The sequence below is a fragment of the Ictidomys tridecemlineatus genome, chromosome 5, assembly GCF_052094955.1.
Source record: "Ictidomys tridecemlineatus isolate mIctTri1 chromosome 5, mIctTri1.hap1, whole genome shotgun sequence".
NCBI lineage: Eukaryota > Metazoa > Chordata > Mammalia > Rodentia > Sciuridae > Ictidomys > Ictidomys tridecemlineatus.
The window spans coordinates 144,824,197-144,838,513 of NC_135481.1; the positions used below are offsets into that span (position 1 = coordinate 144,824,197).

Consider the following 14,317-nt stretch of genomic DNA (forward strand, 5'->3'; position numbering starts at 1 on the left):
TTCCAATAAATCCATGTTCAGATTTAAAACCATAAATTAACTGAAAGTTACTGCAAAGTGTGCCCCATTACATGTTTTGTTCTCAGACTTTAGAAAACTGGCAGGAGTCCCCCTGTGGTCCTTTCTCACACAGGAATATCCTGCCCTGCTGTATACAAAGGTCTCATTGATTGCAAGAGTGGCTGCACTTCTATGCAGGGCCAAAGGGTTGGGAATCCAGGAAATTCTCAACTGGTTTAACAAGAATAAGTGCCACACCTTCTCCAAGTCCCACAGTGAACAAGCCACAAAAATTGGGTCTGCAGTGAGAAATGGGGAAAAGGAGGGCAGTGCCTTCAGGCAACTGGAGCCTGAGAGATGAGAGTTCAGATAGGATCAAATGCATATCTCAGGCCATTCTGTTTCATTCCAGTCTCACATTTTCCCTAAGATTTCTTCCTGCCTGAAGATAAAGAGAGAGAAAGCACATTCCACAACCCCACAGGCCCTCCCCGCCCTGATGCTGAAGCCCCTGCAGCACGACTATGAATTAGATTCTCCCCCTTTCCCTCCCTGCTTTCTTGAACTTTTTCTTTTAGGACATTGAGGAAGTCACACTCACCGAGTCAACTCGGCAGGCTGTCACCACCCGTTTATCCAAGGCCTTCATTTCATTGTTACCCTTCATGGCCTCCCCACTTCCATTGGTCTCCTTCAACCACAAGCAAGAGTGCTATTATTGTGTGGCTCTGTCACTAGGATCCCCAAGACCCCACTGACACTGGGGTACATACCGCCATCCAGCCCCTTGGGAGCTCTGTCTGAGAGTTTCTCTGGGCTCGACTCCCACCAACAGCAGAGTCGGCTGGTGGAATTCGGTTGGTCCTCCTCTGGCTTCCCTGTTTGGTGCACACACCATGGCGACAGGATCAGGTTCATATCATATGAATGGGAGAAACTGAGGCTGGAAGAGGGTAAATGGTACACTTCATTTCTCATAGCTAATCCCCATGGTTTGGATGTGTTTGGCACGTGTCGACCAAGGGTTGAATGAAATTCTACACTTCCAAGGACAATGAAGTATTGGGAGCTTGGTCCTCAGCGTGGCAATTGGGGGAGGTGGTGGACTGTTAAGACTGGGAGGTTGAGACTGGCCCTGTTCCTCACTCTGATTTCATGTCTGGCAATATGGTCTTTACCACATAGCATTCACACTACCATGATGCCAGCTGCCATCAGGTGACACAGCCAGAGGGCTTTCACTAGAGCTGGCACTATACTGTTTAAATTTTTGGCCTCCCAAACTGTGAGCTAAATAAACCTCTTTTCTTGATCAGTACCCAACCTTGGGTATTTTGTTACAGTAACATAAAAGTATTAAAACATTAGTTAAGAGCTTGAGTCAGGATTCAGGGCCAAGTTTCTCTGACTCTTTGGCTCACATTCTTGTGAGCTATACCATATTACCATCCATGGTGATCTTATGATTCAATGACATGGACTAGAGGGTGCAAGGACACACAGTGAGGAATCCTTTGCATAAGAAAGTCAGAAAACTTTTCCTTCCTTTCAACAGGCATTCATCCCCCAAACTCCATGCCTTCATGTTTGCTGGCAGAAGAAAGCAGATCATGCCACAAGACCCTTGTATAATCAGAGGGGACAGTGAGCCCCATTGGCTGGGAGCCAGGCAAGCTTAGTCCCCTCACACCCCTGAAGCCAGAAGATTAACATCTGCCATCTGGCAAACCAGAGGCTCCCATGCAAACTGCAAACACCCCCTCCCCTCCCCGGGTGATTCACTGCTATACCCAATACCAGTCAGGCCCAAGGAAACTTTGATGGCTCAATTAATGAAGATGAAAACTTGAGATATGCCAAACACAGATTAAATGGCATCTTGGTAACATGATTATCTCTGAATTACTAGCTACATAGTGAGTCAGACAAGTGACTAATCCTGAGGAAGGCTTGGTGCTGTGGACAGGGGATGAACTATTTCAGGTCTTTGGGACAGAATTTTAGTAAATAGAACGGGCCTGAATGTCTTCTTCTATCATAGATGTCACACTTCTTCAGAGAAGATTTAATTTCTTAAAGTTCTGAGGTTCCAAACTCAGAATGATCAATAATAAGATGAGCAGGGAATGTGTTGGGGAAAAAGAGAGAGAGAGAGAGAGAGAGAGAGAGAGAGAGAGAGAGACAGAGAGAGAGACAGAGAGAGAGACAGAGAGACAGAGAGAGAGACAGAGAGAGAGAGAGAGAGGAGAGAGAGAGAGAGAGACAGAGAGAGAGAGAGAGAGAGAGAGAGAGAGAGAGAGAGAGAGAGAGAGAGAGAGAGAGAGACACAGAGAGAGAGAGACAGGAGAGAGAGGAGAGAGGAGAGAGAGAAGAGAGAGAGAGAGAGAGAGAGAGAGAGAGAGGAGAGAGAGAGAGAGAGAGAGAGAGAGAGAGAGAGAGAGAGACAAGAGAGACGAGAGAGAGAGAGAGAGAGAAAAAAATCACAAGAATCTGGCAAACATTCATGTCCTGTGGATAAGATCAGCAGAAAGCAAAGGTTAAGAATGATACAGAGAGCAGTCAAAAAACTACAGGTAAAGTCTTGTCTCCAGCTTCTTTCCACCTGCTTTTAGCTCACTTCTATTTAGTAAGCTTTTCTACCCTGGTCCTTTAATGCATCTCTGTGAGCTAGACACTGCTCTTCTATTTTCCATGTCATAAAATTAAGTCTTAAAAGTGTTAGTAACCTCTCTGAGGTTGAATACCTGCTAATTACCTAAACTGAGGGTCATTCTATGCCCAAAGTTAGGAAATGCCATAGTTTGACTTCCCAATTTTAGGGATCTATGGAGACTTTTGAAAGCATTCCAAGGATTATCGTCAAGATGAATGAAAAGCCACCCCAAAAATGGAAGTTAAGAAAATTTTACCTTCTTTAAAACAGAAGATGAGGACTTGTCAAGTGGTGATGATGTTGGAGGAATGAGTTTGTCAGTGAATGTCTATGATTCAGTGAATAAAATGTCTCAATACCTAGTTGGAATTGTGTAAGAAAGTCCATACTTGTCTGCTCTGGGATGAACTATGAAATCTCTAAGAATCACGTTTAGCCTCTAAATGACTAGCAATTTTTTTAGAGTTTAGTCATAAGATGTCCAGGATAAGAATTGGTGGCATGATGCATGCTCTAAATTGTGTCTTACATAAAGCTATAGAAATACATCTTGCAAAATCCCATACTTCCTCCTTTCTGTCCCACATATTTCCATGCAGGAAAGAGTGAAGGAAACCCTGGTTTTTTAGACTTCTGATACATTGTACCTATTTCAATCAGATGCATAATTGTGGTAGGATTGTTATTGTTTACTTTTCACACTGTCACTAGCAACTTTAATTTTCAGTTAAGTTCTTAAAAATCCCTTTCTGGAAAAGTAAATGAGATCACATTCTCCATTCTCCTGGTTAACAGTGTCATTATCACACTGCGAATTCTCAAACAATCAACTAAATTCCATTGTCGTTCTGAATCCCTTCTCTTTCTTTTGTGATGCATTCACAAACTTATTCAGTCTTCTGCCTTCTCAATGGAGAAAATTTTATAGAAACTACTATAAACGGTGCATAATTGTAAATAGCTTTAAAAAGCCATATGGAAGGATGAATAATTTTCCTTTTTGTTCCCATCTTTCTTAAATATTCTCTCGCTTTATGTTTTGCAATACCTTTTACACCCAGCTTTGGTCAAAATTGTTGTTGGACATTTGCCAGTTTGAAATGTCCTACAAAATGAATTGCTTCTTTTGTAAATAAGAAAAAACTCGGTAACTTTGAGAACTATTGCTTCAAAATACTTTCTAAAGTTATAGCTAGCTGGGAGCACTTTCTTTGGGGGCAAAGGAGTGTGGTGAGTTTATTGTCTGTTCCGCATGTATAAATCATGATCCAGATAATATTATGTGCTTGCCTTCATGTCTTCTAGCAGCTATAGTTTGGAGCATCACAAATATTCTTTTAGGAAAGCATCATATATTTCCTGAGTCAGCAAGGTCTTGCATTTTGGGTTAAATTGTCAAATAACACCAGAACAAGATGAAAACTGAAACAATTTTTTAAAAGTATTTTTTAGCTGTTAATAGACTTTTGTTTTATTTAATTATATGTGGTCCTGAGAATCGAACCCAGTGCCTCACACATGCCAGGCAAATGCACTAACACTGAGCCATAGCCCCAACCTGAGATAATTTTTAACCACTAATTTCATGGTTGGGGCTAAATGAAGACACCATAATATTCAAGTCAATGAACTCACCCACTCATATTGGCTTCCTTTTCTTACTTTTTACTCTAAGAGGTTAATTTATTCCTCTTAAAATTTATACATCAACCTCTTCTAATGCTGTTCTGGTGAGGTAACTTCTGATTTGGTCACACTATGTTCTTTCCCATATCCTACCCTGTGCTTCTCAGAAAAAATATCTCCAAGATTGAGGACAAATATTACAGTTGTGAGCTCATTCTCAAAAACCAAGTAAATATCAAAATTAACTCAATAATGCACTGCACAATTTGCACAGAGGGCATGTTATCATACAAAAGATCTTTGTACTTTTTAGACTCACATTTTAAAAAAAAGAGTTCTCTGTTTTTACCCATTGAAATGAACTGGTAGATATGCATATATGTATTAAGTCTCCACACATGAATTAAGATAACTTTCCTCACAATACTTTTCTTTCTAACATACACTTCTTCTTGAATCATATAATTTAATATTATATTCAAATTTATGAGGATAAAATGAAAAAAATATTTTGAAAAGATTAACCACTTAAGGAAGGATTGGTCAATTAAAAAATATAGCTGTACTTCCCTCATGATGAGAATTATTATTTTACCTCAAGAAATTAGCTGAAATAAGGTGGGGTTTTTTTGTTTGTTTTTTTGTTTTTGTTTTTGTTTTTTTTTTTTTTGGTTTTTTTTTTGTTTTTTTTTTTTTTGGAGGTATCTGGGCAGGAAATTTTACACAAGCTGTGACCAAGAGGCATCTGATCCTTCACTCTAATGAAAATGCAGTCAGTCATAGCTACACCTAGAAGAAGAGACAAAACATGCAAAGGACTTGAATATTTCACAGATTCCCATCAAAAATCAGCTCATGCACAACCTATAATGAGAAGAACCAAACTCATCAATGAATGAGATGTAAAAAAGCATCAAGCCTTGTTGATTTTAAGTCTCTCTGCCACAGACTTTTAATATCATCTTAAGAAAAATCAGTTTAAATGTCTATCTAAATTCAGAAGAAAAACATCTTGGCTCTCCTTAGACATGTTGAAAAGAATAACAAGAGCTACTCAGAATCACTCCATGAAATAATGCAAGTGCTTTCTAACACACCTGACCAAATCATAGCCAAGTATGAAACAAAAACATAGTTATGAGAGCGTGTTGGATAAGGGACATGATTCTTCATGTTCAATGTCCTATCTCATATGATGCTTTCTCTGAAAGCCAAATTTCATCTTGGGAAAGACTTCATTTTAAAGACCAAGCCCCAATATTACAGAATCTCAGGTTCAACAAAGAATCCAGAACATTCAGTTTTGGCAGAAATATTAATTAAGCCAACATTTGCTGATATCACTGGATGCAAGTACGGTATCATGGAGAACATTACAATAATGGAGTCTCAGGCCTCAGTGCACCCCTGAGTGTGTGTGTGCCTGAGTGTGCTTCTGGATATGCTCCTGGGGATGCACATATGCAGATACACATGTTGTCTACAAATAAACCTGGCCACAAAAATTCCTTCTTCTTTAGAAGCCATTGTATTTTTGTTTTTATATGCAGCACTCTGTGCATTTCTGTAGTTGTGAACAACTACATTTGATTAAAATCTGTCAGATTTATCTTTTTAGCAGGAGAAAAGAAATATGTGTTTCTCCAGAAAGGAAATCAATGTGTCTTTATGATAGATGCAGAGTGGAAAGTTGGATACTGTCACTTTAAGGATGAAACAGAAAGGCAGGGTAACTGTCGCCATTGGCTGCTGACATCACTGTTGTGAGGTAAAGCCCCTGTTTAAATCTTATAATCCTTGTTTATAGGATAGACTTACAGTCACTGACCTTATAGCTATTACTCCAACTTGTTAAGTAACAAAGTCTTGCATCTGAGGTGTCCTAAGTTTGCTTTGTTTAAATTTCCTTAGCAACATCTTTTAGCCAGAGCTCTGCTCTGCTCCTTTTCTGCAGTGCAAGAAAGATTGCATCCCTCCCCATAGGAAGGCATCACGTTTTTAAAGCCCCATAACTGTACCAGAGAATCTCCTTTCTCCAGGCAAACAGAAGGAAGAAAACCTGAAAGCAACTCTAATGCTATGCCAAAGGCAAATGAACCAGAGAGTGTCCCTGGAGGAAGATGGAGGATGCTTTGTGACACAAAGATGTCCAAAGGTCTCCTCCTGCCTCTTGGAAACAGCTTGCCTCCCTCCCCAAGATCCCAAAGAACTCCAGATTGAGCTATGCTGGCTAGGAAAGGAAGTATCTGCTCTGATACTGAGAGCTTATAAGAGTCTCTGCTCAGAGATGGCATAACCAGAAAAGTTGTACCCTCTTCAGGCAGTCTCAGAAATTCAAGTGAGAGTGGATGTCTTTGCATTGTAGGTATTTGTACCTCTTGGGTTACAACCCACAAAAGCATTCTAGTGTGCTTATAAAGCAATGTCAAGATCACTGAACTCACGCATCAGTTCAAATTGCCTTATCTCTTGTCTCATGAATGAAATCTGTCAGTATTTGAAGTGTTCATTTGCAATCAATTTCAGTAATCATGTTCGATGCTTATGCCTACATAAGTTCCTTTAAAATGATGTGTTGGGTTTTGTGCCTTAATCAATGAATGCTGCTAGAAGGGATTCTATTGACATGAGCGTGCACGTGAGTGCTACACATATTAACCCAGATCTGATTAAACCATTAAATGGCACCTAGCCAAGAGTGTATAGCATAGTAGGCACTCATCACAGATTCTCTCTTTATTACTCTTTAAATATTTGTCTCATTTATTTAACTGTACCTCTTCAACAGGCATCCTTCAAAATAAATAAAAAAGAACAAATAGCTGATGCATTTTCCTAAGGCTAAAGGACTCTGTCTCTTTTGCCCCCAATGTTCACCCTCTACCTTTGCTTTGCCTGCAATTTTCTACCTACTGGAAAACAAAGTCAAAGAATCAGTTGACCACCATCACGCCATTCTAACCAATTGAAAGCCTTCCCAATTAGTTATACGTATTTGTTAATTTGTATGAGTTTCTAATGATTGAGATACATTCTTGTTTTCTGGTAACAAATCCTGTCTACTAGTTATGCCCTCTGCTTTTGATACACTGATGAGTTTAATTCATGAAGACAGTGTTTCACAGCTTAAGGACAGGGTATGTTCTGAGAAAGGCCTTGTTAGGTGGTTCTGTCCTGTGAACATCACAGAGTGTACTTACACAGATCTAGATGGTATAGGTCAATCAGGTGAAATGGCCTTTGATGCAATCAAGAGATGCAGTACATTTTTATAAACAGCAGTAGTACACTGTAAAATAATGACAAAAAGTATAGTCTAGTAAAAACATGAACCAATAACCTAGTCATTTAGTTTCAATATCAAGCATTATGTCCTGTGCATAATTGTATGCCCTATATTTTTAAACAATTAGCAGCAAAATTTTATTTACATTAGCATGACCACAAACATGTCAGTTGTGCATTGCCCTACAGAGTTTGTCCTCTCATTGGAACCCCATTGTACAAGTGGCCCGTCACTGACACTGTGTTGTTGAGCACTGCATAACTGCACTTTGTCTGTATTTGTTGGAACTGATATTCAAATTCTGTACTGTCCTTAGGAACTATATTCACCAAATAACTTTAATATCTTCCCTTTTTGTGTTCAAGTAAAATTTATATAATGCTGGAGTTAATTTTTTATATACTGTATCATCTATAAAACTACCTTGGCCTGGTGCTTTTTTCAATGAGAATTCTTTTGCTTCCCATCTCTTTGACAGCACTTGATCTATTCATGTTTCCCATCTCTTTTTTCTTGAGTTAATTTTAAGAGTTTGTATTTGTGGTAGGAAATCATCCATTGTTCTAGGATTTCACACTTCATTCTATACCGTTGCCTGTAGTATCCACTGGTAAGCTTTCCTATTTTCTCTATATCTGTGGTTATGTTTATTTTATAATGCTGTATTTATTTATCATCTCTGTCCTTAATCAGGCTTGACATGGTTGTATCTAGCTCATCAAAATTTTCAAAGAAACTAATTTTGATTTCATTGACTTCTTTTTATGTTTGTTTTCTAGTTTTAGCTTTTATCTTTATTAATTTCCTTCTTCTGCATTCCTATTTTATTTTGCTACTTTTGAGTTTGAGAATTTTAAAATTTATTTTAAAATCTTATTTTTTTAACTATAAGATAATTTAAGGTTGTTACTTTTCTGTGTAAGAAGTCTGCTTGGATTGCTTATATAATATAATTTCTTTTGTTGTCATTGTTCTTGTTTTAGTTGCTTTTAATTTTTAAGTACATAACAGTGGAATGTATCACAATTCTTATTACACATATAGAACACAATTTTTCATATCTCTTTTTGTATATAAAGTATGTTCACACCAATTCATGTCTTCTTACCTGTACTTTGGATAATGATGTCCATCACATTCTACCATCATTGCTAACCCCCTGCACCCCTCCCTTCCCCTCCCACCCCTCTGCCCTCTCTACAGTTTGTTTATTCCTCCCATGCTCCTTCTCCCTACCCCACTATGAGTCAGCCTCCTTATATCAGAGAAAACATTCACCATTTGTTTTGGGGGGATTGGCTAACTTCACTCAGCATTATCTTCTCCAACTACATCCATTTACCTGCAAATGCCATGATTTTATCCTCTTTTATTTCTGAGTAATATTCCATTGTGTATATATGCCACATTTTTTAATTCATTCATCTACTAAAGGGCATTTAGTTTGGCTCCACAGTTTAGTTATTGTGAATTGTGCTTCTATAAACATTGATGTGGCTGTGTCCCTGTAGTATGCTGTTTTTAAGTCCTTTGGGTGTAGTCTGAGGAGAGGGATAGCTGAGTCAAATGGTGGTTCCATTCCAAGTTTTCCAAGGAATCTCCATACTGCTTTCCATAATGGCTGCACCAATTTGCAGTCCCACCAGAAATGTATGAATGTGTCTTTTCGCCACATCCTCACCAACACTTATTGTTGTTTGTCTTCATAATAGCTGCCATTCTGACTGGAGTGAGATGGTATCTTAAAGTAGTTTTGATTTGCATTTCTCTAATTGCTAGAGATAGGAACATTTTTTCATATATTTGTTGATTGATTGAATATCCTCTTCTGAGAAGTGTCTGTTTATGTCATTGCCCATTTATTGATTTTTTTTTTTTTGGTGTTTAGCTTTTTTTTTTTTTTTAAGAGAGAGTAAGAGAGGAGAGAGAGAGAGATAGAGAGAGAGAATTTTTTTAATATTTATTTTTTAGTTCTCGGAGGATACAACATCTTTGTTGGTATGTGGTGCTAAGGATCGAACCCGGGCCGCACGCATGCCAGGGGAGTGCGCTACCGCTTGAGCCACATCTCCAGCCCCTGGTGTTTAGCTTTTTGAGTTCTTTGTACACCCTAAAGATTAGTGCTCTATCTGATGTGTAAGGGGTAAAAATTTGCTCCCAAGATGTAGGCTCTCTATTCACCTCACAGATTGTTCTTGAAACATTGGCGAGAGCAATTAGATAGACAAAAGAAATTAAAGGGATACGTATAAGGAAAAGAAGAACTTAAATTAGCACTATTTACTGACAATATGATTTTATACCTAGAAGACCCAAAAAGCTCCACCAGAAAACTTCTAGAAATAATAAATGAATTTGGCAAAGTATCAGGTTATAAAATCAACATCCATAAATCAAAGGCATTTCTGTATATCAGTGACAAATCCTCTGAGAAGGAAATGAGGAAAACTATCCCATTTACAATAGTCTCAAAAAAAATTAAATAAAATACCTGGGAATCAATTTACTGAAAGAGGTAAAAGATCTATACAATGAAAACTACAGAACCCTAAAGAAATCAAAGAAGACCTTAGAAGATGGAAAGATCTACCTTGCTCTTAGATAGGCAGAATTAATATTATCAAAATGACCATACTACCAAAAGCTCTATATAGATTTAATGCAATTCTGATCAAAAGCCCAATGGAATTCATCTGGAAAAATAAGAGACCCAGAATAGCTAAAGTAATCCTTTGCAGGAAGAGTGAAGCAGGTGACATCACTATACCAGACCTTAAACTGTACTACAGAGCAATAGTAACAAAAACAGCATGGTATTGGCACAAAACCAGTCTGGTAGATTAATGGTACAGAATAGAGGACACAGAGACTAACACACAAAATTACAATTATCTTATATTGGACAAAGGTGCCAAAAACATGCACTGGAGAAAAGACAGCCTCTTCAACAAATGGTGCTGGGAAAACTGGAAATCCATATGCAACAAAATGAAATTAAGCCCCTATCTCTCACCATGCACAAAACTCAACTCAAAGAACTTACGAATTAAACCAAAGACTATGCATCTAACAGAAGAAAAAGTAGGCCCTAATCTCCATCATGTGGGATTAGGCCCCAACTTCCTTAATAAGACTCCTATAGTTCAAGAATTTAAACCAAGAATCAACAAATGGGACGGACTCAAACTAAAACATTTCTTCTCAGCAAAAGAAACAATCTGTCAGGTGAATAGAAAGGCTACATCTTGGGATTGCTTATATAATATATTTCTTATATAACATAATATTATAAAATTATATAACATTTTAGTCTAGGTTGTTCATATCTTAGTTTTCCTCTTTGATCAGAGGATCATTTTAGGAAGTGCTTCTTAATTTTAAAAATACCTTCTCAATATTTTTTTATGCCAGGCTCTACTTTTACTGAGCTATGATCAAAAAAGAAAAATGTGGACTATAAAACTTAACCCCCCCAAAAAATAACTTAACTCCAACATATCACTATTTCTGCACCAATAATAATTCATACTCCTTGCAATATTACAAATTCCCACTTACATCATTATCATGACCTCTTGTTTCACTTCTTTAGGTCTTGAGAGCTCCACTTCATTTAACCATATTATCAGAATTAAGAGCTGTGAGAGTTGCAAGAAATGCAGGGAGTAGGGAAACCAGACATCACGGTAGGAGGAAATCATAATAATGCCACTGACAAGAGGAGTAAGATATCCATAACTTCAACAGTTACAGAGGGAGGGCAAACAAACAAACAAACAAAAACTTTTCAGATTATCAGAGAGAGTAAAAGAATGAAGTCAAGAAGAAAGAAAGAAAGAAAGAAGGGAAGGTAGGAAGGAAAAAATAGAAATTAAATATGAGATGGAAGAATTAAATAGATTGGTTATTACAAGACATGAATGCATAACTCCCTGTTAAATATCAGTATAGGTTTAAAAAAAAATCCATCTACAAAGTTTATCTAGCATTTCCAGCAGGAAAACAATATGAGGAGTATACAATGTGAATTTTCATGAAAATATTTTTGAAAAAAATAAATAATATCTTACTGATCAGATACTTCTTCAATCTCTTCTCACAGTAAATTTTATGTCACCATCTTTAGCTTTCAGTAGGCATTTATCTCTATACACTTAATTTCACTACGTTGTAACTTTCAATTGTAGACAAGTGTAATGCTGGTCCAATCTTCTATACACTTAACTAATCTAATGTCTCAATCAGAAATTATCATGAGCTTTAGAGGTTTAGGGAGCAAGTATTGTGCTTAGTATTTGGATTGTGAAAATTTTTTCATTTTGTTTTTTCTTTTCTGGGTATATAGTCATTGATCAGGTTCCCTGGGATGGGGATTTGTGAGCAGGCATTATACTGATGTGCACTCCTGGGAATAGTGCCCTTGAGGGATGAAGAAGCAGGACTGACTAAAGGAAGGAGCTGGGGTGTGAAGTAGCTTTAGCAGAGGTTGCCCCTGATCTTGTAGGAGCTGGATCTGAATTAACAAATTGAGAAAAGACGACTGATCTTTGGCATACCCACATCAATGAGTCATTGGATATGGAAGGCAGCGGGTGGGGTTTAGAGTGCTCCAGTCCAAAAGGGGCATCCAGGAAGGACTCCACAGAATCATCTATGCTAAATAGTCAGGAATTTAATGAGAATATGTCAAATTGTATATTTTTGTTTGAATTTGCTTATTTGTTTTCTTTTTTGTCTTTTATACTTGATTCTTGTAATCACAAAACTAACATCTTCAGTTCAGGGAAATGTTCTTTCCCTTTGAGTTTGGGGATCACATCTCCATCTTTTTATTCTTTACTCCTGGATGACTCAGTATTTGTAGATCAAATTTCCTAAATGTGTGCTTTTCATCTCATATCTTTGTACCTATGTGCTTTTGTCTTGTGGCATATTGTGCTTCGATGTATTTAATTTTCCAGATCTCTAATTCAATTGCCAGTATAAATTACACTTGTTGTTTTATTCATCTAATGAATATTTTAATTCAGAAATCATGACTTTAGGGTCCAAAGATCTTCATGGTATCTCAATGATACATCTTTGAGAATGCTTATTAGTTTCAGGTTCATCTTTCTGTCTCTCTTTTTTGTTCTACCTCAATCATGAGTCATTTGTCCAAGCCTTTTGGATTTTTCTCCCCTGGCACAATCACATTAGCAGAACTGTGATTTTGCTTAAAGACCAAGTTATTGGCTTGTGCAAGCCAGGTGTCTGGTTTGGGGCATGGGGAAATTCAACAGTGGCAACAGGTATGGAAGTTTATGTCCCATTATATTTTCCACTACCCCACACTGCCTACCTTTACCATTCTCATGTTCTGAGCTGTTAGTTCTTTCAGCTAATTGAATGGGTACCAAGTCTCCCCAGGCCCACAATATGCCAAAGCATAGCTCCAGGTGTCTCACCTACAGTCAAGAGCTTGGGTAATTATGACCATCCCCAGCAGAAGGTTGGGACTCAAATGTCTAGCAATTAATCTCGAAAGCACAGTGTCATTCTTTTATACCAAATAATTTCAAAATCTTCATCTCACTTTCCAAACTTGACTACCTATTTCTCTTATTAAACACTGAACTGACCTGCTTACAAGACACACATCCGTTTTTTTAAACAAAGAGTTGTGCTAACTTGATGCATTTATACATTATTGTCAGTTGTCTATATATATGAATTTATAAAAAGCAGTATATCAGCAAATTTGTAACATGCAACATGACTTCTTGACAAACAATAGCTTCTTATTCAAGCATGTAAACCTAAATAGGTCCGGTGATGTGGATATATTTAATGATATGTTCAGTGGAAAAGGCTAGTTACAAGGTTTGCATCAAAGGTGATATCATTTTTTTTTATATCCTTATAACTAGATAGCAGGATACGTGGAAAGAATTGGCATTGTAAAAAGTTAGGCTCAGGCCCTCTTATCAAAGGTCTTCCATGTACATACCATGTTAAGTTTGGGTTTTGTTTCCAAGGCAATTGTAGAATCCTTATAATAAAGACTTTTTACAGAGAAATGACATAATCCCCCTAGCATTTTAATGCTTAAAATATCACTCAGGCGGCAGTATGGGGAATAGATTCATAAGGCAGTGATACTGGATCTATTGCAGCGTAACAGGGGGAAAAATTACTAAGCATTAAGGCTGTGATGGGGATGGAGAGAAGGATGGAGAGTGAGGAAATAAAGAGCAGTTAGCTCTGACAGAACCTGTGCATTGCTTTGATGAAGGAGAAAGAAGAAGGGGTCAGAGTAGGGTAATCCTGGATTGCCTTGGGAAACCAGATAGAAGGATGGTGCCATATTTTCCCAAAACAAATAAAGCAGGAAGAGATGCAGGTCTAGAAGGGACGTGTCAGGGAACATAGTTCAATGAATTTCCCAGTTGTAGAGTTTATGCTATCTGTAAGATGTACAGGGAGGAAACTGCATTTGCTAGAACATGAGATCAAGGAAGACAAAGACCCTGTTGGTTCAGTTCATTACATGTTCAGTGCCTAGTACGGAGCCTTGCAGGTGATAAACACTCAGTAAATTCTAGATGAATATGTGTTCTTACATAGGTTTTGGGGTCTGGTGGTGAGACATTGTTTCAGGCAATCATTGAGAACTCTCTGGTTTTCTTACACAGAAAATTCTAAAACTTTCTTGGATGTCTACCACTACCATATTATATCCAGAAATAAGGAGATTATGGTCCACTCTCAAT

At 37.7% G+C, this 14,317-nt stretch overlaps 1 protein-coding gene across 27 annotated transcripts in view; it reads right to left on the minus strand.

Moving 5' to 3' along the window:
* LOC144378022 (uncharacterized) overlaps window positions 1-14,317 on the minus strand; it is a 109,071-nt gene that overhangs the window by 20,142 nt on the left and 74,612 nt on the right. For 14 of the 27 annotated variants that reach the window (XR_013439455.1, XR_013439456.1, XR_013439461.1 and 11 more), the window contains exons 7-8: window positions 7,480-7,568; window positions 774-943 (exon numbers count right to left, since the gene is read on the minus strand). The exons of 1 other annotated variant lie outside the window; for it this stretch is intronic. Coding sequence is in view for 7 of the 26 variants with exons in the window: in XM_078051238.1 (XP_077907364.1) it covers window positions 774-918 (145 nt within the window). In the remaining 19 variants the exon portion in view is untranslated. 12 more of the 27 variants (XR_013439464.1, XR_013439467.1, XR_013439465.1 and 9 more) reach the window with 4 other exon arrangements.